Source organism: Pelophylax lessonae, assembly GCF_965119305.1.
Source record: "Pelophylax lessonae genome assembly, chromosome: 3".
Lineage (NCBI taxonomy): Eukaryota > Metazoa > Chordata > Amphibia > Anura > Ranidae > Pelophylax > Pelophylax lessonae.
Genome location: NC_138770.1, coordinates 285,463,324 through 285,487,272, shown reverse-complemented (window position 1 = coordinate 285,487,272; position 23,949 = coordinate 285,463,324). Strand labels below are relative to the sequence as shown.

General features: G+C 44.3%; 1 protein-coding gene across 1 annotated transcript in view; it reads left to right on the top strand.

Moving 5' to 3' along the window:
- The first annotated feature begins 4,282 nt into the window (after positions 1 to 4,282).
- MELTF (melanotransferrin) overlaps positions 4,283 to 23,949 on the top strand; it is a 113,072-nt gene continuing 93,405 nt past the window's right edge. Inside the window, exon 1 of the mRNA XM_082252433.1 lies at positions 4,283 to 4,442. Coding sequence (XP_082108559.1) covers positions 4,298 to 4,442 — 145 coding nt within the window. The 5' untranslated portion in view covers positions 4,283 to 4,297. The remainder of the gene's footprint in view (positions 4,443 to 23,949) is intronic.

The window sequence follows — 23,949 nt, the reverse complement described above, 5'->3', positions numbered from 1 at the left end:
CCTCAAGTTGTAAAGCGCTGCGTAAACAGTCGGCGCTATATAAATCCTATATAATAATAAGAGATAGGGTGAAACAATATTTTTTAATGAAAGAAAAAACATGGCAAATGTTTGAGACTATGGGGTTGATTTAATAAAACTTGAGAGTGCAAAATCTGGTGCAGCTCATAACAGAAACCAATTCACTTCCGTATTTCTGTGCAGAGCTGCAGGTCAAAGCTTAATTGACCAAGCTAAAAGGGGTTGTAAAGTAGGAAGTTTTTTTTTCCTAATGCATTCTATGCTTTAAGATAAAAAAAAACCTTCTGTGGGCAGTAGCCCCACTAATACTTACATGAGCCCCCTCTCTATCCAGCAATGTCCATGAATGTCTCAGCCATCCAGGACTCTCTCTCCTGATTGGCTGAGACGCAGCATCGGCACCATTGGCTCCGCTGCTGTCAATTCAGCCAATCAGGAGAGGGGGGTGGGGTCGAACGGCAGCTCGGTGTCTGAATGCATACACGGAGCCTCAGCTCCGGTGCCCCCATAGCAAGCTGCTGAGGGAGAAGCCAGGAGCTCCAGCCAGGACCCTGAGAAGAGGTTCTGGGCTGCTCTGTGCAAAATCAACTGCACAGAGCAGGTAAGTATAATATGTTTGTTATTTTAATAGGAAAAAAAAAAAAACAAGACTTTACAATCAATTGAATTTAAAAGATGATTGGCTACAATGCACAGTTGCACCAGACTTTGCACTCTCCAGTTTTAGTAAATCAACCCCACAATGCTTTAACCACTACTGGATTGGATGATTTTCCCCCTTAATGACCAGGCCATTTTTTTGCAATTCGGTACTGCGTTACTTTAATGGACAATTGTGCGGTCATGCGAGGCTGTACCTAAATAAAACGAATGTTCTTTTTTTCCCACAAATAGAGCTTTCTTTTGTTGGTATTTGATCATCTGTGTGATTTTTATTTTTTGCGCTATAAACAAAAAATAGCGACAATTCTGAAGAAAACAAAAAAAACAATATTTTTCACTTTCTGCTATGTAACATTCCCCCCCAAAAAAATTTAGAAATGAAATGTTTTTTTTATCATTGTAGGCTAATTTGCAATCTGATACATATTTTTGGCAAAAAATAAATCCCAATAAGCGTATTTTGATTGGTTTGCGCAAAAGTTATCACGTCTACAAGCTAGGGGAAAGATTTGTCATTTTTATTTATTTTTATTTTTACTAGTAATGGCAGCGATCAGCAATTTGTAGCGGGACTGCGACATTGCAATGGACAGATCGAACCCCTAACTGACATTTTTGACACTTTTGGGGGGGGACCAGTGACATTACTACAGTAATCAGTGCTAAAAATATACACTGTTACTGTACTAATGACACTGGCAGGAAAGGGGTTAACCCAGGGGCGATCAAAGGGTTAAGTGTGAGCCTAGGGGGTGTTTTCGAACTGTGAGGGGGATGGGCTTGTGAAACCAATGCAGAGACCTGTGTTCCTAAATAGGTGGAACACAGGCGCTTTGCATTGATTCCTGTGAGAACAACGGTCTGCTGTGTTTACAACAGCAGACCGCCGTTCTCTCTTCACGGGGAGCGATCGCAGGCCCCCCAAAATCGCTCCTGCGGACCGCCATACAGGTGCGGCAAATTGTGGGAACCTGCCTCGGCTGTTCCCGCGGCGGCCGGTCGGCAAGTGGTTAACAAATGGCAATCAGTTTGGACTTCCCCTCTAGGTCACAGGAGTGCACTTATTTTTGCTAAAGCTCGTTGTCCGCTGACATCACAGAACCACTCCAGGCTCTGGACATTAATATTGTCGAGATCCACCTAGCTGCCTGATTAACAGTTGATTCCAGGTATCAGTGCACAGCTGAGACCTGAAGCCAGCTGCACCTGCCTGGTGCTTTAGTGAGCTCTGAGGGGTAAAGTGGTAATTGACAGTTACTGCTCTCTGCTCCAAGAACTGAACAATCAGTGGTCATATAACTTTATTTTCCTTTTTTTTTTTTTACGTCTGCATTGTCTTTCTGTAAAAATCGAGGTGAAGGGCCCTCTTGGCACAAGAACAGGTTCAGGTTAGCAAGCATCCGTAACTCTCAAGAGTGACTTGATAGGTAGTGGAGCAAGAACTACATGTAATGGATAACTTTTTGTGCCATCACGTACATATACTGCGGCATGGCAGTCCTTTAGTGCAAAATCACATACCGGTACGTGATTTTTTCATCTAGGTTTCGCACTGATGTTGACCCTTTCCCGCTGTGATTGGCTGATCATTTCCAAGGCAGGCAGAACGGCTGTCTGTCTATGTAAACAAGGCAGATCGCTGTTCTGTGACAGGAGGATACAGATATCTTGTGTTTGTGCTAAGCAGGAACATGAATCTGTCTTCTTACAGTACAAGCACACCCACACAGTTAGAAAGCACCCCCTAGGGACACATTTAACCTTACCTGCCAGTCTCGGTACAATTTTTAGCACTGATCACTGTATTAGCGTCACTGGTCCCCACATAAATGTCACCTATTGTCTGATTTGTCCTCCGCATTGTCGCAGTCCCGCTATGAGTCGCTGATCGCCATTATTATTTTAAAAAAAAGAAATCAATAAAAACTCCATAAAAATATCCCATAGTTTGTAGATGCTATAACCACATAGACGCAAACCAATCAATATACGCTTATTGGGATTTCTTTTACCCAAACGTATGTAGCAAAATAAATGAAACAAAAAACTGCGCTTGGGTCTATTAAATAAAAAACAGCTGCTGCACATATGCTGGATAAAACATAAAAACAGTATAAAATTGAAAAGCAGCACTATATAAAAAGTCCAGGTATAGGTAGGGTCCAGCTGATTGGTCTCCTTGAAGTGCCACCACCACCAGAGAGAGAGAGCAACCCCAATCACTCTGCCGCTTACCGTCCCACTAATAAAAGAAGGCTTAAAGGTTCCACCAAACTGCTCCTCCAGCAATCCTCAGTGATTTCAGAATCAAGCCAATTAGGTGCGACTCCATACAGATGGTACAAGACAGACTGATCACTCATTTATACCAGAAAAAAGCAAAAAAGAAAATCATAGTGCAACACCTAATGAACCACCATTTAATTTCCTTATGCCAAATAAATGCTTACAGGTAATAGGAGTAAAAAGAGCTTATCTGCCAGAAATGTTTGACCGCCAACGAGATGACCGCTGCTTCACTCCGTAGTGATGTCCCACGTCACAGGTCCCGCCCAACGCGGCGTTTCGTCCAATGTTAGACTTCTTCCGGGGCGTGTAGCAAAATACATATTGGCCTAAATTGATGAAGAAATTGATTTTTTTAAATTTTTTATTGGGTATGTTTTATAGCAGAAAGTAAAAAAAAAAATATATATATATATATATATATATATATATATATATATATATATTTTTTTTTTTCAAAATTGTCTGTCTTTTTTGTTTATTGTGCAAAAAATAAAATTTTTAACCAAAATTGCAAATCAATTTTTAATTATTTTTTATACTTACAAATACCCACCTAGGATACCCGTGTCACGTGCCAGGAGATTTCAGGGCAATAAATGCCACACTGCTCATGCACTGGAAATTATCCAGCACATGCTCCGCAGTGCATCAAAAGAGAGCTGGCCTGAAGAAGCATCTTACCCTCTGATGACATAGAAAAGAAGATGGTGAAAAGTAACCCACAAGCGGTGGTGGGGCGATGGATTACAGCAGACAATGCTTGGTTTGCTGGACTGATGAGTATGTTTTTTTAAAGACAACCCAGGTAAGATGGTATTAAAATGAAAAATTGTAAGGAGGGAGGGAAGTTCCTCTTTCACAAGAGAAAGGGCATCTAAACTGTCCAATGAATGAGTTTTTAATACACGATGGACGTATCAAAGTAAAGTTTAAACAAAGTCAGAACATTTCCAGCAAAGTCAGAACATTTCCGGGGAAAGCTTTACAGTTTATACCTCTGGTCACGCACTTTTTCATGCAGTCAAGTCAATAATGGTCTTTTATTTTATGTTTTTCATTTATTGGTCTTCAAATGACTTTTTGTCTTGTATCTAATAGACATATTATGAACAAAAATACCCTTTTGTTTTTTACCTTGCTTACCTCTTGTCTATTTAATAAATACATTTATTACTTTTACGTACATTAAATATCAAAAGTCAGGAGTCGACCCTGAACAGTTTTGAGTTGAGGTATTTTTCCCTGGTGTTTTCCATCTGCCAGCTCCTCTTTGCCCTTTAGTCAAACACTCCTTGATGTGGAACCTGGCCAGCAGGGAGCAGGCATGATCACTAAACACCTTTTCATAAGTGAACTGCTGGAATATAACAGTCTCTTTCTTGGAAGAAGCTTGGGGAGGGCGCAGTTCAGAGCTCCTGGAGAGATGGTCGGGAAAAGTTGGATATTCTTCTTTTGTATCATCCAAACAAGTGAGTGTTGCCTTATTACGATGCATTGTAAATGTGCGCGAGTGCTAGAAATATAGTATGCATTAAATAATGAGTGACAGAGAAGTTGATTCTAGCACATATAAAACTTGTAATGAATGGAGGTACTCTTCTCAATAGCTTATGTTTTTTAAAAAAAAAGAGACATTGTAACTACTCTAACTATCGTGTAATGACTATGTCTAAAAATTCCAAACAGTTTGGTTCTTTGAGTTAATTATCTCTGTGGTTATAAAGAACATGGAAATACAAAAAAAAAATGTCATGCCGAGTGTATAACTGCTTGGTCATAATATTGAAAAAAATGCCATTGCCACCACTGATCTTTAGCCATACAAATGTGCTTTATTTTACCATTTCACTGAGAATCCTTTCTTGTTAAATGTTAAGTAAGGTGAAATGTCCTTGAGTTCACGTCAGACATTGAATCATGGTAGGGAATTAGAAAAAAAAAATCCCTGCATTTCACTTTACCAGGTACATTTGGCCTCGGCTCACTTCATTTTTTTTGCAACCCAGGTCCATAAGGTGATGATGTAGGCCTCTTTTCTGCATTCTGATTCCTTAGTACATTCCGGGAACATAAATAAATGACACATTTTGAATTGAAAGTTACCTTTTTAATTCCTGTTTGTCTTACGACTGCTAGTTTGTCCCACGTGATGAAGCCTATTCACCTGTTAGCATTAATACTATGACCCTGAAGGCAGCATAGAATGTCTTACTAAGATGGTACTGGCTTCCAGCCTGTATAGCACATGCAAATCCCTCATAGAGTAATAGATGTTTTAGGGCCTGTGGCCTATGCAGAGTTGTCCTCCATACTTTGTGGACTTGCCCTCACCTAACCGGATTTGGTCTAGGGTTTTCGGACTCCTGCACACCTTATTTCATTTACAAATTCACAAGGATGCAGAGTTGGCCCTATTGCACTGCCCAATCCCAGCTCTATTCTCTTTTTATTCATATTCTTTCTCCTTTTCTTACTCTGATCTTTCTCTTCTCTATCTCTCTACCTGGCTCTTTCCTAACATTCTCCTCACACACTCTTAGGCCTAGGTCTCTTGGCCATATTGTTCATTATACTGGCATGCATGCATGCACCTACCCTTTTTTTTTTCATTACTTTTTGAAGGTGTAAAAGATTCTCATTCATATGTGATCATATGCATGGGTGACCCCTGGACTGTATTTCCTTTAATTTCCAATAGCATTATTGTACCAGAAACCCCTGTTAGCATTGTTGTAAGTGACAGAGGTGAAGATTATAAATCTTCACATAATGTGAACACCCGTAGATGTTAAAAAAAAATAGATAAATGCACATCTATGTATGCAAGACCTAGACAGAATAAGGCCCCATTCACACTGATGTACTTAAGTGTACGCCCATGCGAGGGCCATGTTTTCCCACACAGGTGTGCTGTGCAGGCAGTCCAATTCAAGTCAATTAAGATTCTGCGGCTGCACAGACATAATCCGTGTGGGTGCAGGTGCATTGTCCTGATCACATACTGTCTGTGTTCGGGGCCATGCAAATACAAGGATGTCAAATTGAGAGTAGCAGATGTGTCTGTGCAGCTGTTGCTTCCCAACCAACATGAATGGGACTGCCTCTGCATCCCCATTTGAGCAAACACAGCCCTCACACAGTGAATGGCTCTAGTACGTCCTTGTGAACAAGGCCTGCAACTAGCCATATACTCAGTGTTTTTTGGACAGTTCTAGTGAATTGTCTCAAACTTGATCAGTGGATGGTCCTGTTGGCACCTCTTTATACCAACAACAGTTGCATTACAGGTATCTAATAATAGGATAGCACCCCCCCCCCCCTCCAAAAGGTTTATATTCAGTTCAAAGTAGATCTGTATCTACAAAAATTCCTGAAAATTCTATAGGGTTTAATGTTATGTAATCTGGCATCTGGATTTCCAAGTTCTCTTGAGCATGCCCACAAAACTCAAACATTCTGTGCAAGTGATTAGACATGCTTTAAGTATTCTGGCTGTCACATAAAGTTAAAAGTACCAGCTTGATAGATCTAACAGAACTGCATCGTGTGTGGTTAAAATTTTTTAAATCCATGTCTTTATAAGGGGGGGCACAAATAATCTAAGGGCTACAAAACGGGCACTATAAGATCAGTGATAGATTCAATGCAAACTGCAAGTCTAACTTAGGGCACCAATCTTTGTAATACAACTTTCAAAACAGGGAAGTCAAATAAAAAAATTCAGAAAAAGTATTATTACCTTCCACCTGTATGTAATTACAGCAACTTATCGACAATTGCTGCACTACCACCACTGGCAAATTCTGGTGATGGGTTTTCCCAGAGGGAAATGGCATACACATATTGTAATAGGTTAAAGAGGAAGTAAACTCTCCCCCTCCTATGCTGCTTTTCAATTAGACCATTATATTAAATTCTTCTAACACATTATAACACATTTAGCCTAAATCGCATGTTCCTTACTGTGTTTAAGAAGTTTATAAATTAGTTTCTCCCAGGATAGGTCAGCGCCATATTTAGTCTTGTTTTTCCGTGTCTGTAGTATACAATACTTCCGCCCTTTACTGTAATCTCACGCACGCACGATCATTTCCCACCCAACCCTTATTCTAGTTCCTGAGGTTGGGAATGTAATCTAGCGGTATTGGAGCCCAGTGGTCACGGCACACTGCTTAATGGACTATAAGCACAAAGAGCGTGCCGTGAATCGCAGGAGATATGCGCATGCGCCGGTGACATCATTACAGATAAATGGACGGATTACAAGCAAACTGAGCAAGTAAGGTGAGATCTGAGGACACCGATCAATAGTGCTTTGTATTCAGATTTGTATGTGCTAAAGTGATGAGAGAGAGTTTACTTCCTCTTTAACTGTGCTATATATATATATATATATATAATATATATTGTGACAGGAAGTCAGGTAAATCTGTGAATGTTGTCACAGACAGGAGATACATTTCTGTTTGGGTTAGACAAATTCACCAATTACTATAGGGTGTCGGCTGAAAAGGTAGCCAGGACGGCTTAAGGAAGTTGAAAGGCCTTCAGCTGTTCGGAATGAGGAAGTTAAGGCCTCTATAATTTGTCCAAAGGAAGTCTATTGATTGCTGCCTCCTGATGCTGTGTGAGCTGGGGAGAGGAGGACAGTCAGATGTGTGCCTCCCGAGGTCGTGTGGGCATGGGAGAAGGATTGCTGCCTCCTGACGCCGTGTGGGTAGAGGAGGACTGTCAGATGTGTGCCTCCCGACGCTGTGTGAGCATGGGAGAAGACCTTCTGGAGCGATGTGCGCTGAGGAGGGTAAAAAGTGTGAAGACTTCTCAAGGTGAGAAAATGAACTATTTCTATGTGGAAGAAATAATTGAACTGTTTGCTATGTGAAGAGACAAGCAAAGGGACATGTTCAATGTGAAGAGGAAAAGGGACATGATCAATGAACATGTGCTGTGTGAAGAGAAAAGCAAAGGGACATGTTCAATGTGAAGAGGAAAAGGGACATGTTCAATGGACATTTGTTGTGTGAAGAAAAAACATGGACTATTGAGTGTCTGCTGTAGGATCAGCAAAGTTTGCCCAACAGTAGGTTGGAGACAGACTCCGTAGGTAGGTTCCTGTATGTGAGAAGGTAGCCGCCCACAGTGGCAAGGATTTATTTTGTGTTTTATTTTTATTTTGATGTTTTTGAGGCTTGCACTTGTGTGAAGTAAATGGCAAGAATAAACCAAACTGTTGTTTGCAACCACTTCTCGGCTATCTCCCTGTGTAAACGCACCCCCCCAAGGGGTCATCCATACCCGCCACCGAGCTAATCTCCCACAATATATATATATAAAATATAGACAGACACTAATGAACAGTGACTGTGATTGGTGGATAAGGACTTCTAGGCGCAGATGGACACATTGAGAGTTAGACATATTTGGGTACATTTCCATGAATCATTAGGATTTCTTAGTGTTACAAAATCCTTCAGCAACATTGCAAAGCTCCAGCAATGTTTACGGCAAATGACTGTAAAGGTAATTGTGTTTTGACAGTTGATAAGGGTTTAACATAATGATGTCCAGAGCCATACTGTGTCCAGGTGTACAGTATATACAGATTTAATCAACAAAAAGAGTCATAGGCACGTGGAGGGGTGTGTGTTTGTTAGTGCAGGACCATGAGAATTCCTAAAATTAAAAATATGTGGTATTCATAGCACTCTTTGGTTTACAAAGATACACATACCAGCAATGGTGTCAATTTACCACTATTAAGAGTTGCTCACAGGTTTGATGTTCATGGCACCTTCTAGGGAGGAAGAGGAATGTCCAAACTTAGACAGGTCTAGCACTAGGGCTAAAGAACAGCTAAAAGCTTGTGGGCCCCCATGGTATGATATGGATAAGTTATATTTATATGCAGATAGGCATTGTGAGGGATTGGCTCGGTGGTAGGCGTGGATGACCCCTTTGGGGGTGCGTTTTCACAGAGAGATAGCCGAGCAGTGGTTGCAAACAACACTGATTTATTCATTCAATTTACTTCACAAAATTGCAAGCCTCAAAACAGCCAAAATAAAATAAAACAAAATAAATCCTTGCCACTGTGGGCGGCTACCTTCTCACACACTGGAACCTATCTAATGAAGTCTGTCCCCAACCTACTGTTGGGCAGACTTGGCTGGTCATACAGCAGACTCTCAATAGTCCATGTTTTATCTCTCCACCACAGCACATGTTCATTTAAGCTGTCCCTTTGTTTTTCTCTTTGCTTGGCAAACATTCCTTTATTTCTTCCACATAGAAATAGTTCGTTTATTTACCTTGAGAAGTCTTCACAACTGGTTACCCTCCTTAGCGCACATCACTTCAGGGGGTCTTCTCCCATGCTCACCAGCTTGTCGGGAGGCACTCATCTGTCTGTCCTCCTCTCCCAGCCCACACGGCGACAGGAGACAGCAGTCCTTCTCCCAGGCTTCCTCAGCGTCGGGAGGCACACATCTGTCTGTCCTCCTCTCCCAGCCCACACGGCGACAGGAGGCAGCAATCAATAGGACTTCCTTTGGACAAATTATAGAGGCCTTCATTTCCTCATTCTGAACAGCTGAAGTCGGTTCAACTTCCTGCTGGCTAGCTCTGTAGCCAACACCCTATAGTAATTGGTGAACTTTCTAAATCGGGTGGAAATGTATCTCCTGCCTGTGACTACATTCCCAGATTTACCTGACTTCCTGTCACAGCATCGAGATATAGATGAATCCAGTCCAAGATGAGCAGATGTCCAATGCATAAATGTTCATAATTTTCAGTAAAAAATAAAGCAGGTACTATACATTTCCGTCTATTAGCGCGTTTGCTGAAACCTCACTCTGTGGCAGAGCTTCCTACACAACTCCAATTCAACTCCTTGGATTGATGAAAAAAGTATCCCTCTGCTGACCACTGCTGTTGCTACTACAGACCCCTAGTTACTGCTGACACACTTGATGTGCAGGAATTGTAAAAATTCTGAAGAACAGTGAGAGTAAAGCTAGGCTCAAAAACACACCAGTACTCTTGCAATTTACAACCAAAATACATTTTGCATGTTTCAAAACATCAGTATAAATCACTGATTCATCCAGATATTAACTGTGACGGAAGAAAAGTCTGTTCTCCAGGACAGAGACCACAAGCTCTTTCAGCAACCTGGTAGGGAATTAATAGGCCTGTTTAATAGTCTGCTGCTGTCTAGATAGACGGCCCATTGAGCAAATATCAGCTATATTTCCTGTGATGTATGTATGATTACTAATAATACTGTAATGGGCAATTATATCCATTAGCTTTTATTAGCAAAATTTTAAGGGAAAGAAAGGGTAGGCCACCAATAACATTTATCTTCCTGATGAAACCTCTTTTTTTCTGTGCAGAAAACTTACATATAGCAATCTGTTAAATGATTGTTTATAGGGCAAGTCAAGATGACTACAATATCTACAACTACTTATGTACAACCATTCCGCACTAAGTGTGTGCAGCTTTGAATAAATCCCTTAGGCTCCATTCACACCTGAGCGTATCGTTTTCAGGCGTTTTTTTTGGGTGTTTTTCAGACTTTGTGTGTATTTCAGGCGTTTTTTGCAGGCATTTGGAGGCGGGCATTGACATCTGACCAAAAACATTTGCATTGTGCCAAAAAGGAAGCTCATGTCCTCTTTTGATCTTCAGGCGACCAAATGCTCATATGTGAACAGGGGCCATTAAAATGAATGGGATTTTGCTTGTTTGGCGTTTAGGAACTTCAGAGAAGAACATTTTTTTACGAGCTGAAAAATGCTCAGGTGTGAACAGGGCCTTAAGCCTCGTACACACGATCAGATTATCGAACGATCTGTCGTCCGTTTTTTGTTACATACTAGTCTCATGTCGAAAGTGAAGAGGTTACTTTCATACGAAAATTCCCGTACAACAGAATTCTACTTCAGAAGTGATATCATGTGTTGAATTGTTTTGTATGTGTTCTTTCGTTTCTGAGCATGCCTAGTCTTGCTCTTAGGATTTTTTTCGGGCGAAAACTGTACTAATTAAATGACGTTGTCTTGACGTACGATAAAAATTTTATAGCCTGCACATCCAGTTTTTGTCGTCCAAAAATTTGTAATCGGCTGTCAAAAGCACCATACGAACAATCCGAAAATCAGCAGAATCGCTCGTCGGACGAAATTTCCCTTCAGATTTTCGTATAGTGTGTACGGGCCTTTACACTCTTGTTTTGCCAGATCACACTAATAAAATTAAGAATATTTTAGGGGGTGTTTGCACCTCCAACATTGTGGAACTGCAGTGAGCTGCACCACTTTGTATAATTTAAAGTTATGTAACCTGTTTTTCTGTAGGGAAAAGTCACTCTTGGGCAATCTGGAAAGTATACTGAGATGATGTAATAGCTGGATTTCTACTCGTGCTAAGACATATAATGAATCCGATGTATGGTTAGCTTAACTTGTGCATTACAGATCTGTGTTGTAGAGTGATACGTAACATTCTGTACATGTATTCCAGTTTTTCCTGCAGTACTTCATGTAAACACTGTACAATAGCTTTCTTTTTAGGCATTCACTCCTCTGGTGATGTTTACCACAGGATGTCTTTCTACTTGTAAATGAAATAAAATGATTGGCTCCTACAATGTTTACAATACATCCTCTGTTACATTCAGGCTCCACGCCAGAAACCTAGGCTCATACTTTCAGAGTAATGTAGAGATCAGCCATCCATCTATGTATGAGATCCAAATGCTTAATGACTTCTCAGAGACATTAGGCAAAAACCCAAGTTGGATGAATAATTTTGTTTCATATAAAAAGGTCTGACGCCAGAGATTTCCCATATGGTTTGACAGTAGCTGTACGTAGAAGGTCTAAGTGACCACATAGAAGTTAGGTGAGTTGCATTATTTCTTGATGTTTTAATGCACAGAGATAAATCTGCATGATCACTATCTATCCTGTCTCTCTTTTCTGTAAATTGCTCTGAAATGTACAAATACAAAATAAAGTATAAATAAGTGCCTAAAGGAAATGTATTGCCTTTTCAAAGTTTTTTTTAATTAGAAATGTAGATTTACAAAAAAGAAAACGACTAAGTGGTTAATTAAATCGGCCCTTTTTTGGTTTTCGTTTTAACTTTTTTTTGTCTGAGTATTGACCGCTGGTGCCCAGTATTTGGACTGCCAGCTCCCTGTGTCCTAGGTTAAGTCCTACACCTATTGGTTACTTTGCAGAGTGCAAAAAATGCTGTGTTTAGCACCCAGCACTAAAATAAAGCCAGTAATGTCAGGCAAGTGCTAAGGTAAATAACCGCTGACCATCAATGCTGGGGGAGGGTAAATTTGATTACCACTGGTGGGAAGAGTGTATTAAACCACTGCAATTGATCTCCAAGACCTGGATAAGAGATTCTAAATAAGGCCTAACTGTATCAGGGTTTCCGCAAAATGCCCCCAGGGGTTCCGCTGCAAATCAACATTGTGGCGGATGTACTGTATATTATCTCAATGTTGTTTTTCGAAGTGCACTGACAGTATTGTCAGCGTTCATTGATACCCGATGCCTTCTTTGTAGTTCCAGCTCCTGTGAACCCAGAGGGTGACACCGAAGAAGTGGATAGAGCAGGAGCACGTTGCTGCAGCAGAAGGTTAGATGCTCTGTATGGCAGCACTGAATGCAGGCTGCAGAGAGGGAGAACATAGAGCAGGAGCACCTGGATGAAGCAGAAGGGATATCCTGTGTGTGGCAGAACTGAATGCAGACTCATGTAGTGGAATGTAACAGGAGGTGACATACTGTGTATGCTGCCTGCAGAGAGAGAGAAAATATGTGGCTTGATTAGACTGAATCCAACAGGAGATGAGCTCACAATATTTGTATGTTATGCCTTAACATACAGCTATTATGATCTCACCTCCTACTACATTCAGTCTCATTTAGTTGCTTGCTCCTACTCTCTGCTCCTGCTCTCCACATTCAGCTCTGCCGTACACAGGATGTCACCTCCTGCTGCAGCCTTCTGCTCCTGCTCCTGCTCTCTGCTTCCTCCCCTCACAGTTTGCATTCAGTGCTGCCATACAGAGCATCTCGTCTCCTGCTTCAGCCACATGTTCCAGCTCTCTCCACTCCTCCTGGCGCACCGCCCTCTGAGTTCACAGGAGCTGAAACTAGGAGGCATCAGTTATCAGTGTGCATTGAAAACAACGCTGGGTGGATATACATCTGTCAAAACATTGATTTACAGCAGAACCACAGTTGAGAAACTGTCATTTAATGCTATTTTAACAGAAATCGAGGATTGTTTTAATGGTCCAATATACTATACAGTAAATAGTATACTTTTCCTTTAATATATCTAAGCTCATTTAATTTATTCAGGCACACTAAGCAAGTTAACAAATACAATCTTTAGGTATTTTGCTGTCTCTTGCTTATCTTGGGGGGTTGTATTGGGATCATCGCGCATCCTACCAGTTCAGATTTCCCACTAAATCCTGATAAAGCTACTGTACCTTTAATAGGACTCTCTACCGATAGAGCTATGTATGTAGGGTTCCCTACAGGAAATAGGAAAGCATCCTGGCAACTCCTTAGATGTAAATGTTCTCTGAAATAGCTTATAACTGGCAGGGAGTGTGAGCGTCTAAAGGAGAAGGGGGACCAGGGATGCCTTCTGTGATATATCCACAGAAAAAAAACAAATTTTTGCACAGGCTTCTGGACAAATCATAGAAGAGAACATGACCAATGTAGAAGTGATAATATGGGCTGTAAATCTTTACCATTATTAATTTATATAATGTGTATTTAAATATATAGATGTACAAAGGACAATCTTAACTTATCCTTTACTGGCCCTGAATAAATACATTATTGGTCGAGAGAGCAAGGGTTTAAGAAATTGCTGAGCAAAAAAAATTTTTTTAGACTTGGATTTTTTTTCACATTTATGCTGTACAGTAACATCAACAGGAATAATTACATAAATTGCAGCGTATAAGCAAGAGCACTAGCCCTAGGCTGGAAAGGGATGTGTTAGGGGCAAGCAATATGATGATGTGTCAAGAGAATTCCTTTTTATAACATATACTTACTATGCACATATTTTCTCTTAATTTCTGTTTATTTTTTCTGCTTACTCCTAAAGGAAAGGCATGCTGAAAGAAATGTGGGGGCAGTTTATTACTGACCTAATGAAAATGCTAGTTGCCTGGCATTCATTTTGATCATCTGACTTCCGTTCCTGGATGTCCCAGAACAAGCATACAACATGTGAAGTCAGAATTCTTAATCTGCATACATGCTCTGGACACGTGACTCAGAAAGTAGAGCTTCACCTCATGAAATTCCCTTGCAAAGTGTACAGTCTGTTTTTCTTTAGTAAATCATCCCCAGTCTTCTTCTGTTCATTGTACTGGGAAACAGAGTAATACAAGGGCTGAAGCATGCACTTTTTATGGTGAAAATGCTGCTACAGGATTCTTTCTATGCTGGCCATATGACAATAACTCTATCCATTTGGCTGTGTGATCTTTCCTTCAGAGGAAGATAAGTCAGTCTATAGCTGGCCAAAGGTGGTGCAATTTTCTTTTCTGCAACCACGTGTTTCAGGAAAGAAAATAGTTTGATTTTTCCATTAACACAGTCAGTGTTGATTGATGAGGGAATCCCTCTATTGTGTTCATCTGGCGGGGGGGGGGGGGGGGGGGGGAGTCGTCCCTGCTGGCAGAACACACTGTGATTATTGCTATTGCTATAATCGCATGGAAAATCTGAAATGCTGGTTGTACCCATGTTGATAAGTGGATCAACTTGGGTACAATCAGTCTGCCCATGGTTCGAATCTCAGCCGGTCCCTGCTGAACCAGCCCAGATTCGAACCGTCTATGGCCATCCTAAACTGATCCTCCCCTTCAACAATAGTTACATAACCAAATGCCTAGGCTTTTGGTCACATGTTCAGCACAGAAAGGCACATACAGTGGAATTTTCCCAAGCTGAAACATTTATTTGTCTTTTTTCTTGCAAGACATTTAGCAACGGTTTAAGATCTGTAATAAAATGTTTCACAAACGTTTTATATATTACTCAATATTAAATCCTATTTAAAGACAACCCTTAATTCATAGCCAAAATACAATAAATTCTAAAGATAGTGTTTTTAAATCTAGGTTTAATCAACCCTGTTGGGTTAATTTGCTAAAGAATTTGAGGCTGCTTACTTAACATAGTGCATGTTTACTGGGAAAGTGTATGTACACATTCCCAGTGAATAAGGATAAACCCCTACTGCCCCCTCCCAGCAGACCTTTAACTGGGTCAGTCTTTCCACTCGTGTGATCACTGTGATTGGCTGTCACATTGGTCACATAATGAGTCAATCCCATCAACTCCCGATCTTGAACAGAGACCGAGAGATGCCTGTGACAGCTTGATAATTGTACTGGGAGTGTGCTCTCAGCGCAGAAACCTCAGCCATCATGGATGTATATATGCAGCGTGTGGGCATCTGGCATGCCCTTTCTTCCCATTGCCTCCCTTTCCTCCTTTCCTGTCATTCTACCCTCTGTCCTGCTACTCTCGCTCTTTGCCCAACACATCCACTAGCCACAGTCCCCCTCCCTAAAGTTTCACCACAACCTCCCTAGTTTTCCCATAAGACTGCAAAAAATAAAGCATTGGGTAAAACTAGAATGAACCACAAATGTGTCTAAGGTACAGTAACTATGTAGCCTTCATTCCACAGTGTCATTTGAATACAGTTTATTGATTAGACTTCACGGAATGTCGCATTTATCACCACCAGCATGTTTATGGAGTATTGCTTTAACATTTTTTTTTTTTTCACTTTGAACACATCCTATATTTTGGTTGCCCTTTGTCATCTTCACTAAACTGTATTTATCATTTCATATTTTTTTCTCTTGAAAAATGAAGGAATGCATGAAAACAAAAGCTGCAGATTTAAAATGACTTTTAAAGTTGCATTAACGCAATAAGGATTATATAAAGAAATGAGCGGTTGGGTTTATATATACCGTACTAGAGCTATAATTTCAGATATAAAACCAGAATTCAATTTGCTGAAGTAGCCATACACTAGTAACTCTGTTAATCATCTGGACTTACTCTTTTAGTTACATCAACTTTACACTATACATTGTGCCTGTTTGCAGTATTGTATACATTTTATTTTTTATAGCATGTTTATAATAGCACAACAGGTTGACTAGTGGAAATAAATAGTTTAGAAAGTCATGTATAGGAAAAGTAATACGAACTTCCAGTTTAGTATGTCTGATATCCATTTACACTAGGAGGTTATTTATAGCAGTTTAGGGTGTCTTTTAAACTAAATCAGCAATGATTAACAGACACAGCCAGAAGATTATTGAGCAATATCTAATTATTAACACAAACTCATATCTCTAATTAATCATTTTAAGCATAATTCAACTTTTGTTAAGAAAAAAAAAAAACATTCCCCTCTGGGTGATCTATGTACATTGCAGTGTTAATTTCGTCGACTAAAACCGACTAAAACGTTTTCGTCGACTAAATTAACACAATTTTATTAGACTAAGATACAACTAAAACTAAAACAATTCAGATGACTAAAATACGACTAAAACTAAAATGGCATTTTAGTCTTAAGACTAAAATACGACTAAAACTAAAATGGCATTTTAGTCATAAGACTATAACTAAAACTAAATAAAAAATTGACATCATCAAAATTAACACTCCTCTGCTGGCCATTTATATATCAGCAACACAATTCCATCCAGAGCATGTAATAATAGCACATTAAAGTTTAAACACCAGCTTCCCATGGTTGCACTGACGGCGGTCCTGCAGTCCTTAGTGTCCCAGGTGGAAGTGGCGTGTGGGCAAAGGCCCAGGAGGAAGCATCCCCCACCTTCCCCTGCTCAGTCTGTTTCATCTGATTCTGAGCCTGATGCCACCGTGGACGCGGCCCATCCAGGGGGACTTAATATCACACCCCCTGATCTATCCAATAGGGTGATTCCTCCACGGTCGCAGCAACGAATGAAAAAGAGCCAGTAGATGCACTAATCACTGCAGTGCGTGAGACTTTAAAAATGGAGGATGCGGCTGATGTAGCTACGGACGTGGCCGTATCGTTTGGTACGCATAAGTCACCTCGCACTCCAAAGGTATTTCCTTATGTGCCTTATTTTGACAGATTTCTTGTAAGGGATGGGAACAACCAAATATACCATTTGTGGTCCCCAAACATTTTGCTGTACGTTACCCTTTTGAGGAGTAGTGGACTAGTCCACCAGTGGTAGACCCTCCTGTTTCCAGGTTGAATTAAGCAACCATGATCCCAGTAGAGGAATCCCCGTCCTTTAAGGACCTGGCTGACAGGAAAGCATGTTTACTATGGCTGACATTGTGGCCAGTCTTTGCCTCAGCCCTGGTGTCTCAGACCCTAACTGAATGGGCCAGGCTTTTGCGCCAGGGCTGCGGGGGGGGGGGGGGGGGGTGAGCAGGTCCTCGCTGCTTATGTTGATTTAGCGGACCAGTTGGTTTGTGGGCTGCAGTTTATTTCTGATGCAGCTTTGGATACAGCTCCTGTGCTGTCCAAACTTTCTGTTTCAGCGGTGGAGACCGAGTCTCCAAGGAAGCTCTCATTGATCTGCCCTTTCAAGGCGATCGCCTATTTGGGGCAACCCTAAATGAGATTATTAGGGGTCTCGCGGGGGGGGGGGTCTGCAATATGTTTTTTTACCCAATAAGGAGGACAAAGTTTGTTCTTTTTAAGGTTTTTTAGGTCTCCCTGTGCGGATTTAATTCCTGCAAAGGTTCAGGCAGGGTCGGACTTGCAAATTTCGGCCCAGGGGGCAAGTACAAACCCAGAGGCCCATGTAGCGACTGGGCCAACCCCTTCCACATTCCCTTACTCCCCCCCTTCCACTCTCCGAATCCTCCTCCTGACCCCCCATTTGAAGCTTCTTAGGGTCATTCTACACACTATATAAAACATACACTAATCAGCCATAACCCAGCAAGGCATGGACTCCACTAGACCTCTCAAGCTATGCTGTGGTATCTGGCACCAAGCCGTCCATAGCAGATCCTTTAAGTCCCGTAAGTTGCAGGGTGAGGCCTCTGCGGTTCAGACTTGTTTTTCCAGCACATCTCACAGATGCTGGATTGGGTTTGGATCTGGAGAATTTGGAGGTCAAGTTAACACAGTGAACTCGGTGTGTTCCTCAAACTAGTCTTGAATTCATCAGATCAGGCCACTTTCTTCCATTGCTCCTGTGGTCCAGTTCTGATGCTCACGTGCCCATTGTAGGCTCTTTTACCTGTGGACACGGGTCAGCATGGGCACCCTGACCTGTCTGCGACTACGCATCCCCATACACAACAAATTGGGATGCACTGTGTTCTGACACATTTATATTGGAACCAGCATTATCTTTTTCAGTGAGTGGAGCTACAGTAGCTATTCTATTGGATTGGACTACACGGGCCAGGCTTCCCACGTGCATCAATGAGCCTTGGTCATCCATGACCATGTCAAGGGTTCACCTGTTTTCATTCCTTTGACTACTTTTGTAGGTCCTGACCGCTGCAGTTTTGGAGTTGTTCTGTCCCAGTCATCTAGCTATTACAATCTAAAAGTCACTGGAAGTCAAAGTCAATGAAATCCTTATGCTTACCCATTTTGTCTGTTTCTCTGTCACTCATTGACAGACGCAGGACTGATATCTTGATATCCGTAGGGTTATACTGCTCCCTACAGGAGTAGGACACTAGGCAGGAAAAAAGTTCTGGCCACACCCATGGGCAGTCCCAGGGGGTATATCCTCTCTCTCCCTGCTATAGGATGTCAGTTTTTTTCTGCCTAGTCAGGAGTAAGGACCTTAGTTCCTTGCTGGGATCTCTGGTCCTGGCAAGCTTTTTTAGATAAATCTTTTTTTAGTTAGCTGTTTTCTCCAGTTGTTCCTGTGAGATCTTCAAGCAATTATGCCAGATCTGGGCGACGGGCTGGATGTTGAGATACAGTGGTCACCCCAGCCGGCCTACGAGCGCGTGCAGGCCCTAGCTCCGCGCTGGGTCGGCCGCGACATAGTCCCGCTGGACGGGGACTGGCCCGCGGGTTAAACGTCCCGCCGAGTCGCATGCGACCGGTCGACGGCCGAGTCGCAGCGTCTCCTTTGGCCGACACCCCCCCCCCACTGGGCGGTGAGGGTTTTTTGTCTGGAGTGGCACCCGCTCTGTTCCAGTATGGTGAGTAAATGTTTCCCCCCCTGCTCCTCATGGCTGACTCTGGGGTGGACCCGGGCCCCTCCCTGGGACGGTCGGACCCACACTAATCTGGGTTCCCCTCTGTTCCCCTGTGTACCCTCCCCCTGTGGTGTCCCTCTCCCCCCCTCCCTTCCCCCCCTATGGGGGGGGGGTGTTTGTGTGTGTGTGGGGTGGCTAGCCGTTCATGCAAGCCGCTAAGGGGGCGGGGGTGGGGGGGGGTCCCGAGTGCGGATGGATATTGTGCGGGGGGCTTCCTCCCTGGCTTCCCAGGGCCTACCTGCCGATCGATTGTCTGTTAGTGAATGTGGGGACCCCCCTTCTCACCGCAGCGCGCGGGGCCGCCATTTGTTTGGAGTCCCTCGTGTGGCTCATGGGGGCGGCCCTCTTGGTACACCCAGCTTGTTTTGTTTGCAGAGCTGGGCAGCTGTGGGAGTTACTGAGGGCGTGTGAGGGGGCGGAGCTAGAGTTGCCACCTCATCCCTTTAAAACGGAACACAAATTAATTACACAGGTTCTGAGGCTAATTTAATGCAGAGAAGGCTCCAAGTGAGTTTAATTACCACCTTAATCAGCCACAGAACCTGTGTAATTAATATGTGTTCTGTTTTAAAGGGATGAGGTGGCAACCCTAGGCGGAGCCCCTCCCTAGGGTCGGGAAGATTGCTCCACAGGACTTCCTTGTCATGCAGACAAACGCTGAGAGCAGTCCTGTTGAACTCTGATGCATCGTGTGGTGAGCCTTTTGGGGGTCTCTCTCTCTCTCTGCGGGGGTCTCGAGGCACGCTGTCTGACCATTGAGGGGCGCTGCAGTGCTGGGTGACATTTTGCAAAAAAAAAAAAGTTTATTTTTATTTTTCAATTTTGTCATATTTTGCTGACGGGTTCCCCTGGTGTTGCCATGGACCCTGCTGCACATGTGTCCCCACCTGATCCCCTCGAGGTGGCCACAGGGCCCTCCGATTCTCCGCTCAACATTGATGCGCTTTCGGCGGTCCTGGAGTCATTTGTGTCCCGGGTGGAGGTGGCCTGTCAGGGACGGGGGGCTAAAAAGCGACCCCCGCCTACCCCTGTCTTGTCTGATGCCTCAGATTCTGATCCTGAGCCAATCGCTGCTGCTGCGGGTTCCTCCTCTGGGGCTGCTGTCTCGCGCCCCATCTCCTCTGATAGTGAGGATGACCTTTCTGCCTCCGCCATAGCGCAAGACAAGGCACTGGTGGACGCACTGATTGTGTCTGTCCGGGAGACCCTAAAACTGGAGGTTGCACCTGCGGATGCAGCTCATACGGAAGTTGCCTTTGGCACTCGCAAGCCCTCCAGGGTGGCGAAGGTGTTTCCCTTTCTCAAATGCTTTGAGGATATCATTAAAAAGGAGTGGGTCCGTCCAAAACGACCCCCTGGGATGCCCAAACGGATTGCTAGGTGCTACCCGTTTGAGTCCCTCCTTAAGAAATGGGCGGTGCCACCTTCGGTGGATCCACCGGTTTCCAGACTAAATAAGGCTACTGTTATCCTGTTGGAGGATTCCCCGTCCTTTCGGGATCCGGTTGATCGTAGGGCAGAATCTGTGTCCCGTTCCATATTCTCCCTGGCAGGGTCGGCTTTGAGGCCAGTGTTTACCATTGCTCTGGTTTCGCAGACGATGACGGAATGGGCCAAGCTGTTACGCCATGACCTGGAGGGGAGAAGTCCCCCCTGCCGTGACGGATTTGCTGGAGCAGATGGTGCAGGGGCTACAGTTTGTTTGTGACGCCGCACTGGACACTGCTCCATTGCTGGGGCGTGTGTCGATCTCAGCGGTGGTCCTCCGGCGCATGCTATGGTTGAAGTGCTGGTCGGCGGATCAGGCTTCCAAAAAAGCCTTGACTGATCTCCCCTTTCAGGGGGATCGCCTGTTTGGTGCTACCTTGGATGAGATTATCAAAGATCTCACTGGGGGCAAGAGCACCTTTCTAACACAGGCTAATAAGGGTAAGGAACCTCGTCGCAGACAGGGACCTTCCTTTTCAGCTCACAAGAAGTTTTTTCGCTCTTCTGGGGCGGGCGACAAGGTGAAGCCCTCCAAAGCCCCCCCGGGGGGTTTCAAGAGACCCTGGTCTGGTAAGCAAAAATACGGTCCTTCCAGACCTGAGGATAAGACCGCTTCAGCCTGAAGGTGCGCCTCCACCCATATCAGGGGTGGGGGGGTGTCTTCGCTGGTTCCCGGACCCGTGGCTCTCCAGGATTCAAGACAAATGGGTTCACATGGTCCTACGGTCGGGATACAAGATCGAGTTACGATCACTTCCACCGGTGCGGTTCTTCCCTTCCAATATGCGACTTTCCCCGAATCGCCTAGCGGCTCTGTTGGGGGCAGTGCAGGACTTGATGCAACAAGGAGTGGAGGCCATTCGCACAGTGGTGGCCTCCCTGCATCAGGGGGATTTTCTGGCATTCATAGACATCAAGGATGCCTATCTTCATGTTCCCATTTACGCAGGACACCAGCGGTTTCTGCGCTTTGCTGTGGGAGAGGACCATGATCAGTTTGTGGCGTTACCCTTTGGTCTCGCTTCTGCTCCCCAGGTTTTCACAAAGGTTTTGGCCCCAGTTCTGGTGCTGTTGCGGCTGCGGGGCATATCGGTCCTGGGCTACCTGGACGACCTCCTCCTTGGTACGGAGTCTCCGCAGGCTCTGTTTCATACGCGGACTCTCCAAAAGGAGATTCTTCTCAAATGGAACCGGAATCCCGATTCCCTGGACAATCGGATCTGGCTGAGCAAGCGGACCAGGGAGTCTCTGGCTGCTCAGGGGCTCTGGTCCCTGGAAGAATCCAGGTGGCCGATAAATGTGTTGGAACTGACAGCAATCAGGTTTTGCCTGGTTCACTGGATCGAGCATCTTCGGGGCTACCCGGTTCGGATTCAGTCGGACAATGCCACAGCCGTGGCTTATGTCCATCACCAGGGGGGCACCAAGATTGTTCTGGCGGCCGTAGAAGTGGCCGACATTCTTCATTGGGCGGAACGGTTTGTTCCGGCTCTTTCCGCAGTTCACATTCCGGGCATGGAAAATTGGCAGGCAGACTTTCTCAGCCGTCAGACCTTGGATCAAGGGGAATGGTCTCTTCATCCAGAGGTGTTTCACCAGTTTGTGCCTTCATTGGGGCACCCCGGACGTGGATCTGTTTGCATCTCGGCTCAACAGGAAGGTGCAAAGGTTTGCAGCCCGCTCCCGCGATCTTCGGGCGGACGCCGCAGACGCGCTGGTTGCTCCGTGGGGGCAGTATCAGCTGCTGTATGCCTTTCCTCCTCTCAAGTTGCTGCCGAAACTTCTTCGCAGGATAGAGGCGGAGGGAATTCGTCATCCTTGTGGCTCTGGACTGGCCTTGTCGGGCCTGGTACGCCGACTTGGTCAGGCTGGTCGCGGACGCTCCTTGGCGACTTCCTCTCAGGGAGGATCTGCTGTCTCGGGGACCGATCTTCCATCCTGCTTTACGATCGCTGGCTTTGACGGCTTGGCTGCTAGCCAGGTGCTGAAGGACAGGGGTTTGTCTGTTTCAGTTATTCCTACTCTGATTAAAGCCAGGAAAGCGACTTCCAGAAAGATCTATCATCGCACATGGAAGTCTTATATCGCGTGGTGTGAGTCCCTCGGGTTTCTCCACGTTCTTACTCGGTGGCTCGGATATTGGCCTTCCTGCAATGGGGGGTTGAGCAGAAGCTGGCCTTGAGCACTATCAAGGGTCAGGTTTCAGCATTGGCGATCTTCTTCCAGAGGCCACTGGCTACTCATTCTCTGGTGCGGAATTCAATCCAGGGGGTGCGGCACCTGGCTCCTCCGGTGCGCGCGCCCTTGCCGCCCTGGGATCTTAATTTAGTGTTGTCGGTTCTCCAGAAACCTCCCTTTGAAAATATTAGGGAGATTCCCTTGCTTACCTTATCCCAGAAGGTGGCCTTTTTGGTGGCTATCACTTCTGCACGCAGGGTGTCGGAACTGGCCGCGTTGTCCTGTCGTTCCCCATATCTGGTGGTTCATAGGGATAAGGTGGTTCTTCGTCCGAATCCATCCTTCCTTCCTAAGGTGGTTTCCGACTTTCACTTGAATGAGGATATTGTGTTACCTTCCCTGTGTCCTAAGCCCAGTCATCCTCGGGAGTTTGTGTTGCACTCCTTGGATGTGGTTCGGGCGATCAGGGTGTACTTGGCTACTACTGACTCTTTTCGTAAGGCTGATTCACTTTTTGTGATCACGGATGGCCCTAGAAAGGGGTTGCCTGCGTCTGCCACGACTATCTCCAGATGGATCAGACAGACGGTGGTGCAGGCTTATTCTATTAAGGGTCGGGTTCCTCCGTTCCCTGTTAAGGCGCACTCTACTCAGGCTCTTAGTGCTTCCTGGGCCTTCCGCCATCAGGCGTCGGTGCTTCAGGTTTGCAAGGCGGCCACCTGGTCGTCGGTTCATACCTTTACAAAATTTTATAAGGTTGTTGTGCTGGCATCGGCGGATGCCTCTTTTGGCCCAAGGTTTTGCAGGCCGCTGTTTGAGGGGACCTTTGGTCTACCTCGGGGGTTTTGTTTTTTCAGGTGGGTCTCATCTGCTTAGTTCAATGAGTCCTCTGTTTTTCTGGTTGGCTCTGTTTTGGCCTTCTGGATTGGATTTTTTTCTGTTGTCCCACCCCTCATTTATGGCACTGCTTTGG